At 46.6% G+C, this 16,810-nt stretch overlaps 1 protein-coding gene and 1 pseudogene across 1 annotated transcript; both read left to right on the top strand.

Moving 5' to 3' along the window:
• Nucleotides 1-1,474: 1,474 nt before the first annotated feature.
• On the top strand, nt 1,475-7,415 carry LOC125637416 (enamelin). The gene is given in 4 exon segments (XM_048851814.2): nt 1,475-1,509; nt 6,562-6,890; nt 6,893-7,318; nt 7,321-7,415. Coding segments are annotated over 4 exon segments (885 nt in total).
• Nucleotides 7,416-7,583: 168 nt separating this feature from the next.
• Nucleotides 7,584-8,532, top strand: LOC142072265 (enamelin-like; annotated as a pseudogene).
• Nucleotides 8,533-16,810: the final 8,278 nt, after the last annotated feature.

The raw sequence follows: 16,810 nt of genomic DNA, 5'->3' as shown, positions 1-16,810 counted from the left end.
CAGCTTACTAATAAATGTCGGTGTTTGTAAACTATATAACCAGCGCAGCTGTTTTACGGACTGATTAAATAAGGTCAGCTGCCATAAAAGCAGAGAGCTTTGCATTGTTACCTCTTTTAGCTAGAGGAGCAGCCTGTGAATGTTACTGTTCTAAGCTGATTTTTTGAACTTGTTATTAAACCTAATAAGAGACTTTCATCTGGCAGTTCATATAACACCACATTCTAAACCATACACTGCCAGATGTTGGGTCGAAACCTAGAATGATATGAGGATCATGTTCCTGACCGCTGATTGGTCCTGCAAATTTGGAACAGCATTTAAATGTCGCCCTGCTAATAGCTTTTAAACGGAAATAAAATTATCTCACCCATCTCAGCTATGGTCCCAAGAGAACTTTCTAAGATTTATAGGTGATTCATTTATTTTTCACAATTCCTTCAAACTTTTGAAATTTAGAAATCCGTTTTTCCCCAGGTCCAAAAGAAAATAGTTAATTATAGAACAATTAAAATTAAGGCATTATATATACTGCTAGTTCAGATTTGGGTTATTAGGCTTTACTGTCGAATGTCATTTAAGAGAAAATATGGGTTTAACTGAGAAATGAATATCCAATAACATTTTGGGATCCAGCTGAAATTTGGCAATTTTGGATGTAGAGGAGTACTGGTGAATTTGAAAGGAAAATCTCTCATCTAGCAGTACAACTTGTGATTTTGTGTCCATTACAAACAGTGAAGACAGACAGATTGGAGATTCAGAAATTCCTGGAATGCCAGCAGGTAGTATTTGACAAAACAAAAAAACTGCAAAACTGTCTCTGAAAATAAATTCTGTCCTGTTCACACCACTCTGAATAAGTTTATTTAAACTCCACATTATCCTTAGTCAAAAACATACAGGTAGAATAATTCTTTAAAGAACGCATAGATTCTAAGCAGTTTTTATTTGCTTGCTTTACTTACACTTTTTTGCTTATTAGGTCAATTGAAAGCTCAGTTGATTCCAGAGCCTTCCACAGCAGAAACAGACACTCTGTGCCACCACCGCACTGCAAACCCCCTTTCAAAGTTTATTTTTAAAAAAAATCTTTCTTAGGTGTCCCACAGCTCTGAGCGAATGTGATTTTACCCCTTTTATTACTGAGGCTCTCTGGTAAAGCACCAATTATCTAGAGTAACTAGGCATAGCCAGGTGAGTTGTGTCTAAATGACCATTTAAACCTGTCTCAGCTTCAGCCAATCTATCAGCCTGTTTTTCTACGTCTCATATAAATTTCCTGGAGGAGACTTGTGGAATGATGCCCTTCTAGATCTCAAAGCATGAGACTAAAAAACCACTCTATTAGCATGGGGCTGTGGGAGACTCAAGGTTCTTATTTGAGTCGGCCACTAGAGGGGGACAAAGAGACCTGCAGGGTAACAGTGAACCGTTCACTTTTGTCATTTCTTCCCAAGTGCAAAGGTGAAGGATGTTCTTCCAGTTCCTGTTCCTCTTGCTGTGCCGGTGAGAATTGCAGTCTTTCGCCCGCATGATGTTATTTTTCTTGATTTCTAGAGTTACTTGGATACGTTCAGCATTTCTCTCCCCCACCCTGATAGAAAATGTTCTGATTTTTTTTCCCCCATGAACATTCTTTTCAAAATGTTCCATTTTAGATGAAAAATTTCAAATGAAAAGTCTTTTTTAAATGCCGTTTCAGTGACGGGGAAGGGGGGGGGGAAGAGACTGTCTTGCATTTGTTTTATTCCCCCCTTTTTACCTCCAATGGAAAAACAGTACAGCGAGAGAAAGTGGTTCTTATCCCGCTGAAACAAAACACTTTTTGAACAAGATGTTTTTAATTTTTGTCAAAAAATGAAAAAAATTGCGGAAAAATTTCAAATGGAATGAAAAATTTCTTTTGATTATTTTGCAAAATAGGTTTGTTTGTTTTTTTCAACCAGCTCGAACAATTTTTTTTAAACAACCTGTTTGTGTTAATTCTGCAATGACGTATTTTTATTATCCTAAATGCGCCTGCCTCATAAGGCTGGATTTGGAAGCAAAAGAGAAGCGGTAACTACATGTCCCACTTTCTTTGGTCCTGCTTTGAACAGGGGGTTGGAATAGATGACCTCCTGAGGTCCCTTCCAACCCTGATATTCTATGATTCTTTCATTACAATTGCCTCCAATAAACGTTGAGGGCGAATTAGAAGGCCTCATCCAAATCCCATTGTAATCGGTGGGTGTCCTTCCACTGACTTCATCAACCAGCTTTGGATCAGGCCCAGAGATTGGTGTAGTGAAGAATTTTGTTTCTTCAGATATACTGTTCAAGCTGAAGTACAGGGCTGGTGATGGCAGTGCTTATTCCTCAAGCCTACCCTGAAGGACGGGGTCAAACTGGGAAAAAAGCGTGGCGGTACTCTTCTATGCTCCGCCTACAAAACCAAACTCCACCCACAAAAGCTCCACCCCTGTGAGTTGCAAAAAATGAGATTAGGTGATGCCAACAGTCAAATGAGGATTTCTCTCTGGGGTCGGCTCCCTGGGGTTCAGCTCTACTCATGGGGGTCTGCTGTTGGGTTTTAGTGCAGGGGTTCGCAAAGTGAAACACATGGTACAACCAGATTTCCATGCTAAGAGATGAAAATCGGACGGTGGCTTATTTTTAGGCAAAGGGGATCGGATGGAATTTTCAAAGGACCACACGTTTCATTGGAAGAGCGTTAGTGAATTAGGAGCAAGAGTCCCATCCATTGGCAAGGGGATTTCTGCTGCTAAATGATCCTGCACCTTGGAAAGTCCCTCCCTTAATCAAAATACATATTTTACGTTTGAACTGGATTATTTTAAATCCCACTTGTTTAAAATTGTGAGGATGAAACCCTCGCTCCCACAGCATAAACTCACTATCAACTATCATGAATAATAAATTAGGGGAGGCAATTAGCTCAGCTGACAGTATTGGGTCACACGTCCTGCACTGCTGGGCCGCAATGGAGTGCACAATGGGACTCACGACACATGAAGTGATCCACACTACAGCCTTGTAGCTGGGCTGTTACCCTGCTCCTGGGATAAAAGGAGTGAGAGCAGCTGAGGGAGGCTGGCTGAGTAGCTGGCCCCAGGTGTGGCCAGCTCAATCAGGGCCCAGCTGGCCCTGATAAGGGGGCTGTGAGTCAGGAGCCGGGACAGTCTCACGCCAGCTTGGAGTGGGAAGAACCTGGCTGCCTGGGAGCACAGGGTCCTTTGGGCAGAGCAGTGCTGGGGAAGGGCAAGAGGAGCTGAGGAGCTCCTGCCTGGCAACTCCCCAGGCTGAGGCCTTGTTAAAGGCCTAAGGAGGTACTGGGGCTGTAGAGGTGCGGCCCAGGGACAGGCAGAGGCAGCCGGTCCAACCCCTTTTCGATGATGAGTGGCCACTCCAGACTGCAGTTTGCCCCAGAGAAAGGGGGCTAGATGAAGACTGGTAGTAGCCACTGAGTCAAAGTGGGTATCGGGGGGTTGGGGTTCCCCTGAGGAGGGGAGACCCTGAGTGTGGGGGCACTGCTGTGGGGCAGCACCCCAAGGGTGTGGGAGAGACAGAGGGCCAGAGGTGGTGGAGACAACAGGGCTGGTAACCAAAGGAGAGAAACTGATCAGCTGGAGGTGCTCTGAGGCTGGAAGGAGCTAATTCCTGGACTGACCAGCAGGAGGCGCCACGGCGGTGAGTGCACACAGTGCTACAAGCCTATTAAACAGAATAAATAAAACTGGATTTAGAAATCTGAATTGTGGAGTAGTTATTAATGGAGCTGGTCAAATAGTTTTTTAAAAATAAATATTTTAGAAACAAGGGAAAGTTTGAACTGGAGCCTAAAGGGAAGAGAGAGCTAGCGGGACGGGGGTGATGCAGTCAGAGTTCTTTGAACGGCAGACACCAAAGCACAATGTTCTGAACATGCTGAAGTCTGGAGAGGAGGGACGCGGTAGCCCACTGGGAAGCGAGATGCATTCAATGAGAAAGGCGAGACACACATGGAGGAGGCCTCTCGGCAGAAGTGGCCCTGAGAGGGTGGAGTTCAGAGCAATGTGGCGCTGGGGATAATAGGCAGAGCTGTAGGAGATATGAGAGGAGCTGCAGAGTTCAAAGTCAGCAATTACCGGAGCCAGATTAAAGCTATCCAAATCTCTAGGCACACCCTCCAAAGGGGAACCCCAAGGCCCTGCCCCCACATGGGGTGGTAGCCGTACACACTGCTCCACATAACAGCCACCTGCAGGTCTGGTGGGAGTTCACCACCTTACCTCTCCTCCAGGATCACCAACCCAAAGCAACCTCCAGGACCACCTCTTCTTGTCTGAGACAGGCGTCAGGCTGCCTGGAAAGGAGAGAGGATTCAGCCCCCATTCACCTGACCAGAGGGCTGTGTGCGTGATGAATCCTGCCCACACCACGCTGCATTCATGAGGGGATAGTGGCAGCAGGGGCCTACCATGTTCACAGTCTTCTCCTGCGGGTCTGCTGTTGGGTTTTAGTGCAGGGGTTCACAAAGTGAAACACATGGTACGACCAGATTTCCATGTGGTGGTCGGTTCGGGAACCTTGTGCAGTGGGTCTTGGAGTAAAACACCCCTTTACGATGAACGAGGCAGCGCATACTTCACTGAGCTATTGTTTTAAGCTGTCTGCTTGGATCATAAATGAGGACAAGAAACACAATATTTTTTAATAAGTGAAAGTTTCTGTTCTGCTGTCACGTGGGACACCAGGAGCAGCCCTAGGTTTGAGCTTCTAGTGGCCATGCCTGAATCTGGGCCTGATTATTAGAGGAAGTTTATGGAGAATGGATGAAAATGGAAGGCCAAAGTCAAGAAATTTGTTCTACTAGCCACACACTATGCTGTGAACATAGAAATGTAACCTCCATTTGGTGCTAGGTTAGTGCTTAATGGGCACATCTCAGTTAAACACAGAATTTATTTGATTGCAGATGGTGCAGTATGGCCAATCTGCCTAGCTGAACTCACCCCAAGTAAGTTTTTCCTTTACTTGGTTCTAATATAATTGCACATATCAAATTCTGATGCATCTATTGTTCATCCTTGGTGTCACATAAGCTGCCAAATAGATGTCGAATGATAATGAATTTGGTCCCCACCTACCTGAGCTAGAGGCAGAAGACCTTATCTAATTACACCACTCAGTGCCCTCTGACAAGGAGTTAGTTATAAAGCAATTTATCTTCCTGGCAGAGACTGGTGGAATTCTGAAGATTAAACCTGGAGTTTCTTCCTTTTCCATAATATCTATGGGGGCGGGGGGGGGGGGTTCCTCAGGGCGAGTTAGTTCACTTTTGAATACATAGCACTAGGACACTGCAGAAGAGCAATGCACCAGCCAGCATGCCCCCTCATGGCTGGTCGTGGCATAGCAGACTGTCCTTCTCCAGTACCTGGAGTGATCTGCTTCTTGCCAATTTGCACTCCGGACAGGTCCCCCACCCCTTTGTGGGGTAACAGAGATCTGCCAAACAAATAATCCAGCAGCTTCACACCAGGTCTTGGGCCTGATTCTGGACTCAACACCCACCGTATCAGGGAGTTTCATGCCATCCTCCTTGGGGTCTGGCTGGGGAACCCAGCCCCCCCACACTGGGTTCCAGTTCAGGAACACTGGAGCAAGCCTCTAAGCAAGCCTTTGCTTCCTCAGACTCCTGGCTGTCTTCTTGGACCACTTCCTAACTGATCCAGTCTCTAGGCTCTTTCCCTCAGCTCCTTCCTAGGCTCTTACAGGCCTCCAATAGCTTTGTCCGTGGCAATCCAACGCTCCTCTGTCTCGCCTCAGGCTCTCTGTGTGTTTGTGTCTCTCTGTTGACCCTTTGGTAGAACTTCTTTCTCAGGAGATCATCCCCAGGCCCTTCTGCCATGAAGTCCTTCCTGTATCAGTCACGCAACTCCTCCCCAGTTGGGCCTAATACTAAATTAGGCCTGGCCCACCCTACGGGTGCAACCAGGTTCACTAATTGGTCTGCACCAGTTAACCCTTTGACTGCCAATGTGGGGGTATACACTCCACCACAGACACGAATAGCATGAAAGATAAATCCACACCAGTTTCCCCCAGTTTATACTGTATCATGTCTTCTTGCAAGAAATTAGACGTCGAAAACTGGTGTCAGTAGAAAGCATATACCAGGCATGGGCAGCACATAATGGAGGCTGTGGGAGGGGCAATGGTGGATTACTGCATTGTCTCACGGGGCCCTTGCCCAGGGGCCCTGGCCACTTAGGGGCCCCCAGAAAAATCTTCCCCGCCACGGCCCTGGGGCTGGAGGAGCTCTTGCTCCCCAATGCAGCCCCAGGGCCATGGTGGGGGCACAAAGCTTGTCCGGTCTCAGGGCCACAGTGGAGTGGGGGAGGGCAGAAAGGAGTGAACAGGGGACCGGGCCTTGGGGGAAAGAGATGGAGTGGGGGCAGAACAGGGGCGCTGAAGGGAGTTCTCCAGATCCCAGCTTTACTACCTTAGGGCAAACTGAAGTGAGCTGTAGCTCACAAAAACTTATGCTCAAATAAAAATTTGTTAGTCTCTAAGGTGCGACAAGTACTGCCTTTCTTTTGACAACTTCTGTCATCCAAAGGAAGATACTGGTTGAATCCCAGGTTCTGGGACACAACTGACAAGCCAGCCATCCCTTCAGGGTGCCTTTTTAGATACAAGGAGACATCTGTCTGAGCCGGTAACCAGTCAGCATGACTGGGAGAGACAGACAGTTAACCCTTCCTATCTTGAAAGAGACGGTTTTCCCTGTCCAGAAGGTGAGGTGTGGCATCACCAGCAAAACTCCCCGGTCTTTGAAGCAGGCACAATGGGGCAGTGCAAAGGCTCGGTGTAACCATCAGGTACCTCGTTGGGCCAGAGGGGAGCATTTCCTACCCTGACAGTTATTCCTATGGTCAAAGGGGAGATGTGCTTTACTCTAGGGGCAGATTTTGGGATGGCAGAAAAAGCTCTCCTGGCATCAGCCCAGGAGGGCAACTGGGAAATCCCTTTTATCCCCCAGATTCTCCTTCAAGTCAGAGGCAAGGAAGCTGCTATTATCAAAGCGAACACTTTGATCAGCTAGGGCATGAGTCTTACCCTGGACAAAGAAAATGGGGCCATGAGCATCCCTTGCCTGAGGGCAGCCCAGCTGGACAACATGGGAACCCACAGTACATCCCATGTGATCTAGCAGAGCAGCAGGTCTATTTCCAGTACTCTACAGACAACCCATCCAGCCTTGGGGGAGATTTACAGTATAATGAAATTAACCCCTGGGCTCCTGAAGAGAATTTTCCAGCTTATGACATGCCCCTCCCTCCCAAAGCAAACGGGAAATATTCCATTTAATTCTAGTGGTGTGTTTGGAAGGAGAGAGCACCCCCTTGGGCAATTCGTGGGACTAGGAGTATAATTCCCAGCTACAGAGCCTTCCGTCTCACCAAGGCAGATCGCGATATTCAGAATGATATTCCTGGGGCCCTGACATAGGTTTATTAGGACAGATGGAGACTGCACCGTACCCCAATAGTTTCCCAGCTGGGTTTAGAGAGAACCTAAAGCATCTGGCTGGGATGGCCTGGAAGTACGGGTGTGTCCAGATGAGAGGGTTTGGTTCACTGGAGCAAGGACACCAGAACGTCACCATGTCAGTCCCAGATGGCAACCCAGCAGATCACAGAGAGAATGCAGCGTATCCTTCCTCTGGCCATTTGTGCTGTGCAGGGAATTCTCCAGCACCAAAAGAAAATCCCTTTTTCCGCTAGACTTTCCCCCGGTCATATTCTCTTCCTGGGAAGAAAGAGGAAGCTCACAATATCTTGCATGTAGTAACTCAGAGCATGCCAAGCATGTCTGATACCCAGCTGGTATTCAGACTAGTCAAAGGAACAGCTCACTGGTGCTTGGAAACCGCCCCCTCCTCTTCCCCTCCCCCCGCACCTAGTCCACAAGAAAATGGAGATGGAACATCAGATCAGGAAAGGAATACGCCATACTCTAAAATCACATTAGGGAAGAAAGAGAGACATGGATTCTACCCTGGAGCAGGTGCAGATCCAATTAGAAATGCCGTAAAGGGGATGGACACAATGTCCTTGCACAAATCTTTGGAGCAAGTCAGTTCAGTAGGAAAAATGGTGAAGCGGTGCCTGAAAAGCTTGTGATGGGGCCATTAAATGTTCCCAAAGAAGGGCCATTGCAGGAAAGAATCCAAAGTGCAGCTCTGGGTAGCGAAGGTGATAGGAAACAAAACCATGCAGCACATGGCTTTGGAAGGGTACCATGCTTTGGAAACAGGTTACCGCAGTATTTGGCCAGCACTGTAGCACCACCTGGTGACAAGACACGAGAACAAATAATGCCCCCTAGAAAAGCAAACACTTTGCTTTGGAAACCAAGGCACTGCTAAAGGCTGAGCTATCAAATGGAGAAGAAAATCCTTCTCCATCCAGTTCTCTAACAGGAGATATGACAAATGATCCAGAGGAAAGGATGCCAGACTGTCTACTATTGCAAAACTAACAAGTGCAAATTGGCCTTTAAGATCAGAGAAATAAAACTGGCGGATACCTTTGTGCTGATGTTGCAATAAAAATGATGCTATTATCTTTAATCTCATTAGAAACATACAGGCAGAGTGTGTGTGTGTGTGTAGTTTTCATGCATGCTCTTGTCTGCTAATTTTCAATACGTGTAAAATTTCATTAGTATAAATCTAATACCATCCTATCCCTTTAGAACGGATTTGTGCTTCGCACCAACTGCTTTTGGAACAACAGCAATGTCTATTCTGCACCAAGGGTCCCCCTGGTTTTGAAATGTACATATTCTTTCCCTTGAGGGACCATGTGACATGAGCATACAACATGAATGGGATGAATTCTCAGCTCTGATACTTGGATCCTTCTCTGCTTGCACCAGATGCCAATGGTGCTGAGATGCAGTGTGTGGATCTGAGAGGGGAATAATACCCTTAGGAGAGCAGAGCAATAAAAGCATTGTCACTCTTCCTGGAAACAAATCTTTAGCATTCCTTGTGCTACACAATGGCATCCCTGAATAGAGGCCCTGACTCAGCAAAGCACTTACTGCACGGCATTAAAATCAATAGGACTTACGCACATGCTTAAAGTTAATCATATGCTTGACTGCTTGGCTGAGAGGGGCTGGTTTGTTGAATCAGGGCACAGAGCAAGGGTCTGTGTTGTACAGAAGGTCAGATGGGATAATTATAGTGGTCCCTTCTGGCCCTAAAATCTATTGAGTAACTTTCACATAGGACATCCAATAGTCATGAGATGATGATAGCTACCAGCCGCTGGGGCTTGATTTCACAGAACCTTGCTAATGAACATATTGCTAGCAGTACTATTGAAACCATGGCACTGATCAGGATAATGCTCGGTAAGCATTCGTGGGATTAAGCCTCTGGGCTGGCTTGAAACAGGCAGTCTAGGGGGGAAATCTGTATGGCCAACTGACCTCCTTCTAATAATTCTACCTTCAGACAACCCAGAGAGTAGGTCAAAAATGCTCCAATAACATCCCCAGACACTGCACCCTATAATAGGGTTTCTACAGGGGTTTGAGGCCAGCACTGTGGAATTGTTTTAATTAGAAAAGTAACAAGTTTAACAGAATTTGGAGTTTGACTAGATAAGCTAGATACTGCAAGGCGTTTTATTTCTATTAACCTACTGCCAATGCTGCCTATTCCCAAACAAAAGTTGTCTAGACAAAAACCCTAAAAGGATGTCTGCTGCTAGGAATCAACGCTCCTTTTAAAACCAGTGCTTAACCCCCTGTGAAACAGGGCAGCTTTGCATATCAGCTGCATTTGCTGCACTCAGCATAAGTGCAATCAGTGCTTTTGATAACGAACGGATTTTCTCGCACTTTCAGTGATATGCACTGTGGCTGCAGAAGCTAACAAGCTTGAAATACAATCAGTTAAAGGTTCACGGGTGGTTTTTTCCATTCATATACAACACAAAGACTTTCTCTTGCAAGAGAGCAGTTGATGCACTTGTAGCAAGTGAATCCATAAAAGATATATACTAGAATAATGAGAATGGTTTGGAAGGATGGAGATAAAACTCTCTATTTCTGTTTGTAAAAGGCAGTTCCTCTACTACAGAGGTGGGCAAACTACGGTCCGTGGGCCACATCCGGTCTGCGGGACCGTCCTGCCTGGCCCCCCGAGCTCCCGGCCAGGGAGGCTGTCCCCAGCCCCTCCCCTGCAGCCGCAGCGCGACGTGATGCCCGTGCTCTGCAGTGCTGGGCATGCGGCGGCAGCGTGGCTGGCTCTGGCTGGGCGGCGGGGCTTTGCTGCTCTGAGCCGCACAGTAAGGGGGGGTATTGGATAAGGGGCAAGGGGTTCCCAGGGGCAGTCAGGGGACAGGGAACGGGGGGGTTGGATAGGCATGGGAGTCCCGGGGGGGGCCTGTCTGGGGGCGGGGGTGTGAATAGGGGTTGGGGCAGTCAGGGGACAGGGAGAAGGGGGGGTTGGATAGGGGGTGGGGTCCTGGGGGGTGGTTAGGGGCCGGGGTCCCGGGGGGGGGTGGACAAGGGACAAGGAGAGTTGGATGGGTCGGAGGTTCTGAAGGGGGAGGGAAGTGGGAGGGGACAGATAGGGGGTGGGGGCCAGGCTCTTAGGAGAGGCAGAGCCTTCCCTACCCAACCCTCCATACAGTTTTGCAACCCCGATGTGGCCCTCGGGCCAAAAAGTTTGCCCACCCCTGCTCTACTATGGTATCACAACACTACTGTTATACTTCTAGGGTGAAACTCACTCATATGAAGAGGATCAGCACTGGACTATACCCCATTTAAGTCCCAATTAAAAGCCCTCAAGCTTATGCATCACTTAAATCCTATGTTAGCTTTGTGCTGGCCCACTGTACAGGGAGAATTTCACCCTCTGTCCTCCAGTGGAGCTAACGTGGAAGGATCAGTTAGATTGGATCAGTTAGAGCTGGGCAAATGCAACAGAAGAAGTCGTAGTTTGTAACAGGAGTGGAAGGTGGCACTTCACCCACTGAGGAGATCTGTAATCTAGTCCCTCTCAGCAGAGGGGTAAGAGATAGCTCTTGACTCATTCTGACACGATTGCCAAAACAATGCCATCCTCCCAGATACCCATAGCAATGGGCCTTTCACAAATCAAGCCATGAAGATATTGAAGGGAACATGCTTCCCCCCCCACACACACAAAAACCCCCAACAGGTTGTAAAGTAAAACTACTGCAAAGAAAATCAAAACAATTTAGGATTTCCAGCTATGGGGCTAGATTATGGTTTTACTGATATGATAGACAGATGGTATGACCTGGCTCTCAGTATCTGAATGGGAGAGAATGCCCAGCACTGCCTTGGTCCATTAGATAGCAAATTCATATTTAATATAAAAATTACAGCTCACTTTTCAAAGCCGTTGCTAAGAGATTTGGATGCCCTTTCCCATTAAAATTAACGGGCATCAATGTTTGCTCTCCCAAGGAGAATGGCCGTGAGTTCCCGCCGCTCTTTGAAGTGCAGTGTGTGCATTTCTCTCTAATTTGCACACTGCCCACACGGGAGCTTCAGAAGTTCAAGGAAAACACTACATTGCAAATGTCTGTGTTGCCGCTGTGTCTCAGCACTGCTTGCAGGAGAGGAAGCGGGGCTTCCCGACAGGTCTTCAGCCAAATCTGCAACGTTGCCAGGATCTGCAGATAAATAAAAGGAGAGGCAAGGGTTATTGTTTGACCCTGTCAAATAGTCACAGCACGGTTATGTGTTTCTCACAGAAGTCCGCATACAATAACTCCTGAACGGATCAAACAGATACTGCCATTCATTTCATTACAACAGTCTCCAGCATCCCCAACTAATCAGTGCTGATTCTACACACAGGGCAGGCTATTTGAGAAGGTATTAGTAATCATAGTATTAGTTACAGTAGAAACAATACTCAGTTGGGGTCAGGGCTTCATTATGCTGGGCACTCTACACACACTTTTCAGGAGGACTTCATCCCTGCCCCAAAGAGATTACAATTTAAAACAGAAATGATCCAAACTAAGTGCTCACTTTTTCCATTGGTGTTTGGTTTTTACCTGGCTCTTCACATCCAAACGCTTGCGCTCCAGACAGGAGCAGTCCTTCTCCAAAAGGCCCAGGTTGTTTGCTAAGAGCTTCCAGTCTCTGTGCTTAAGGGACATCTCCACTGCAACCCTCAGGAGCTGCTTGTCATCCAACCCTGATCGGTCCTTGAAATCGACAGCTGCCTTCAAAAACAGTGGGAAAGAGGTTGCACCTTCTCGCTAACTGAAAGGGGTTGTCATAAAGCTAGCAGACCCCTTACAATGCACTTAGGGCCTCATCCAAACCCACTGACGTCAATGGGGTTCTTTCCTGATGGACTTCAATGGACTATGGATCAGGTTCCTAGTCCGATGTGCACCATCCCTGCTGGGAGCACTGGCAAAGGTTCAGCAATGTGAGTTATTATAATTCCACATGTAATTCTTTTGAGACTCACCTTGGCTTCTAAAGAGGTTCTATAATGTACCCCAGCACTGAGTTCATGATTTGGCTGGAGGGCTAAATCATTTGGAGACCCTGAAATTGGCCTATGGAAGAGCAGGAGATGGAAGTGTCCAGAACCAGGAGAATGGGCATGGAGCACCAAGCAGGGTAAGGGGATCTTGTAACAGACCCTCTTTCCAATCAACTCTTGGCTGCTCCCTGGGCAGCCACAGCTAGTTCTTAGCACTGCTTCTGCAGGAGGCAGACGATTTCCCTATTGCTAATGCCCTTGTAAGCCCTCTGACAGGGCCAGGCTCATGTGGAGAGGGGGCACATGCGAGTAACTGTTTCCTGTCTCTGTAACTTGCTTGGGTTTGCCCCATGGATTTGGTAGGGCAGAGGAATTTGGCAGAAATTCTCTGGCACCGTAGCCTGGCTTCCCTCCCAGAAGCCTCTGTGACGGTGGGGGAAGAGGGGAGTATGCCACAGAGTCAGTTGTAGGTCCTCTTGGCTCACAGCAAGATAAGCATGCTTCCCTCGTTCTTTAATTTCACAGAGTGACAGAAACAGCATGGTAGATCTACTGAGGATTAAAGGTGGGATTTTCCAAGGGAATCAAGGAAGCTGGGGACTTAACTCCCGTCAGCTCCTTGTAGGTTTGATTTTTCTCAGGAAACCCCAACCCCAGAAAACGCTCTGTAAATTAGAGATGGAGATTAATGCTCTCATAATGCTACTGGGGTTCAGGGCTTACCCCTGCAAGGGCTGCTGTCTCTGATGAAAGAGAGGCTACTTCAGCAGTGAATCACAAGAGGCCACCTCTTGTGGGGTGTTATATGGACGTTTATAGTTCCACAGTAATTCCCTTAGTGAAAACCCACATCAGTTATGAACTGACACCGAGGTTTTCAACCATGACTAGTGATTCAGGGGCATCCATCTCTGAGTGCACAAACGGCGACATCTGAACTGGCCCAGATTTTTCAAAAAGTGTCAAGCCCTCTGAGTCTGGCTCCTTTATGGTGCCTCAGCCCGGGTGCCTAAAATCACTAGTCACTTTTAAAAATCTTGGCCTGCTACTGTTGGGATTCCCCCCCAGAGCCAAAGGGTTAAAGTTTTATTTAAAATGAAACTTTTTGCATTAAAAATCTTGAATTTAGAGATCACAGAAATGTAGGGATGGAAAAGGGATCTCGAGAGGTCATTGAGCTCATCCTCCCATCCTGAGGCAGGACCAAGTGAACCTAGAGCATCCCAGCCAGGTGTTGGGCCAATCTCTTCTTAAAAACGTCCAGTGAGGGGGATTCCAAAACCTCCCTTGGAAGCCTATTCCAGAGCTAAACTAGCTTCATAGTTAGAAAATTGTTCCCAATAGCTAACTTAAATCTCCCTTGCTGCAGACTAAGCTGTTACTTCTTGTCCTACCTTCAGTGGACATGGAGAATAATTGATCACTGTCCTCTTCCTGACAGCTCTTAACATATTTGAAGATTGTTATGTCTCCATTCAGCCTTCCCGTCTCTAGTTGAAACATGCCCAGTTCTTTCAACCTTTCCTCAGAGGCTATAGTTTTTAAACCTCTCATTTTTGTTGCTCTTTTCTTGATTTTCTCCTACTTGTCCATATCTTTCTTAAACTGTTGTACCCAAAACTTTACACAACTCTTTAGCTGAGGCCTCACCAGTGCCAGGTAGAGTGGAACTTGTTTGCTGCCTTCTCTAACCTATCACATGGGTGTTGAAAAATTAAAAATTTACGTACAGGAGGAAAAGATGGCTGTGAGTCCTTAAGAAGAGCGATGTTTGATGGTATTATTGGAAAATGCATCGCTGATGTCAGCATATGTTGTGGAAGGGTCCGCATCCAAGCAACAAACTGATCTTCATCAATATAACCTAATCAGATATTAATACAATCTAAGAACACAGATATACGGTTTTTGTTCTTCAAGGTTGTATGCAGCCAACTGGAGGTATGCAAATTTCAGAGATAAACCATGCAATCCGAAAGCCATTATTCACTAGCAGTGGTCACAATTGTTTGCTAAGTCAAACTTGGAATTACACTGCACTGTACAGTATTTGGATTTCATTTTCCCCCTTCATTCCCTGGGAGGTATCTTAAGCGATAGGACTATATCATGAAAAACTGTTCACATGACAGGTTTCAGAGTAACAGCCGTGTTAGTCTGTATTCGCAAAAAGAAAAGGAGTACTTGTGGCACCTTAGAGACTAACCAATTTATTTGAGCGTAAGCTTTCGTGAGCTACAGTTGCATCCAATGAAGTGAGCTGTAGCTCACAAAAGCTTATGCTCAAATAAATTGGTTAGTCTCTAAGGTGCCACAAGTCCTCCTTTTCTTTTTGTTCACATGACAATCTTTCCAGTTTCAAACATGACAGTATCACACTGTAAGAAAAAAAAAAGATCAGTAAGTTTTGGCACTGCTTTGCTACTATTAAGGAATCATACACTTGCAGCCATAGTTAAGGTTGTACCTACTTTACATCATAAATGTAACTGTGACCCCAATATAGCATTCTCATTCTCTCGCTTTCAAAGGACAATGATGAATTTGGCCCCGAAAGCTCATTATCAGAGTCCAACTCACACGTCCTTGACTCTCCATCTATTAGCGTGCGAGATCCTGACTCCCTGCTGCTGTGCGCCGTGGGCAGTCACTTACACCTGCCCAGTGTGAAGGTAGCCGGGGGTAAAATGCTTCCCAATCAGAACAGTATTTTTTGTATCATGCACGTTCTCACAGAGATAAGTGAACACACAAGGCTCAGAGCAATGGGGAATCAGGCATCTCTCCTCTGCTGCCTTCTACTCTGGCTCACCTCTGAACCGTGACGGTACTTTCAGAAAGTCCTCCTGCAGGGGAGAAGGTAATGTCAGTAATAGGAACCAGAGGGAGTCAGTGTGGTGACTGGCACCGGCTGGTGGAATTGACAGGCTGTAATTATGGGTTTCTTGTAATATGCACAGGGGAGGAGGGAGCTTCAGCTGTCAGTAAAATGTCTTGAGCTAACAATTACATCAGCAACATGGCTGGAACTAGGCCTCTGTCTTATCCAGGGAACCCCTAAATTCCATCTGCCTCAGTTTCTCTCAGGCCTGGATACTGGCAGGGTCCACAAGATAGCACTGTGCTATATCCCTGAGGGAACAACAGATGTTTTCTTCCAGTTTCCCAGGCTGTCCCATCTCTCTCATTCTCTGAAAGCAGGTAGCTCCTGCAGCTGCTATCAAGCCAATAACTCTTCATAATCATGATGTATTCCCTCCCAAACATGGCAAATCATTAACTCAGCAGCTGCCAAATTACCTTGATTGCTTTTATCCACTTCACTGAGGTAAAGAGTGGCAAGTTCATGAATGGTCTTTGGGTCTTCTCTGGGGTACAGGTTCTGCAGCAGAGTCAGCAGCTGGTCCTTGCCGATGGTGCCAGAAATTATGGTCTGAAATAATCCTGCATAAGAAGGATCAGAATAAAGCTGTCTGTTACATTCTGATTGGCTTAAACTATTAACAAGTTCTTGACATGGTGCTATGTAAAGTTGGTTTGTCTCATTGATTCTGCCTCTGTAACTGCCATGGGATGGGTTGAGGCTAATTCTTGCCGAATGGTTTGATCAGGAGACACAGGAAAGCAGCCAGTATCAATGTTTCCCTAATTTCTGAGAAATACTTCTGATGTCCCCAGATTGTCTCAGAGTGCCCTCTCTGCTCCAGTGCACCCGGCTCTCCTGTGAGCAGCCAAGCTAAAGAAACAGCATGCTTCTGGCCATTCATAGCTCATGACACTCTTCCCAAAAGCAAGGGACGTTAGCCCCGGGATCCTGGCTAAATATCTTGAGTCACTGCATTTTGCTTTTCTAAATTACCTTGTGCTTCCAGCTGGACATGGTGTTTTCTTCCTGTCCTAAAACCATTAGTGTTGATGGTACTGTTATAACGGCTGATAAAAAACCCCTCCAGAGGTGGCTGCATTTTAATAAGGGATCAAATGAGGAGAGCCCTATAATAGCATTCTGAGTAGTGAATGCTGGGGCTAAGATGGTCCACGAACTTCTGTTATATAAATGCATGTTTGCATTTACCCAGCTCTCAGGACAAGCAAACTATCTGTGGTGAATAATGTATTTGGTGAATGACTCAAAATCTCTGGGGGAAAAGCTGATCTACAAGATCATAGAATATCAGGGTTGGAAGAGACCTCAGGAGGTCATCTAGTCCAACCCCCTGCTCAAAGCAGGACCAATCCCCAATTTTTGCCCCAGATCTC

This window comes from Caretta caretta, chromosome 5 (genome assembly GCF_965140235.1).
Source record: "Caretta caretta isolate rCarCar2 chromosome 5, rCarCar1.hap1, whole genome shotgun sequence".
NCBI classification, from domain to species: Eukaryota; Metazoa; Chordata; order Testudines; family Cheloniidae; genus Caretta; species Caretta caretta.
The sequence above is the reverse complement of the archived record's forward strand: the minus strand, read 5'-3'. Positions and strand labels throughout refer to the sequence as shown.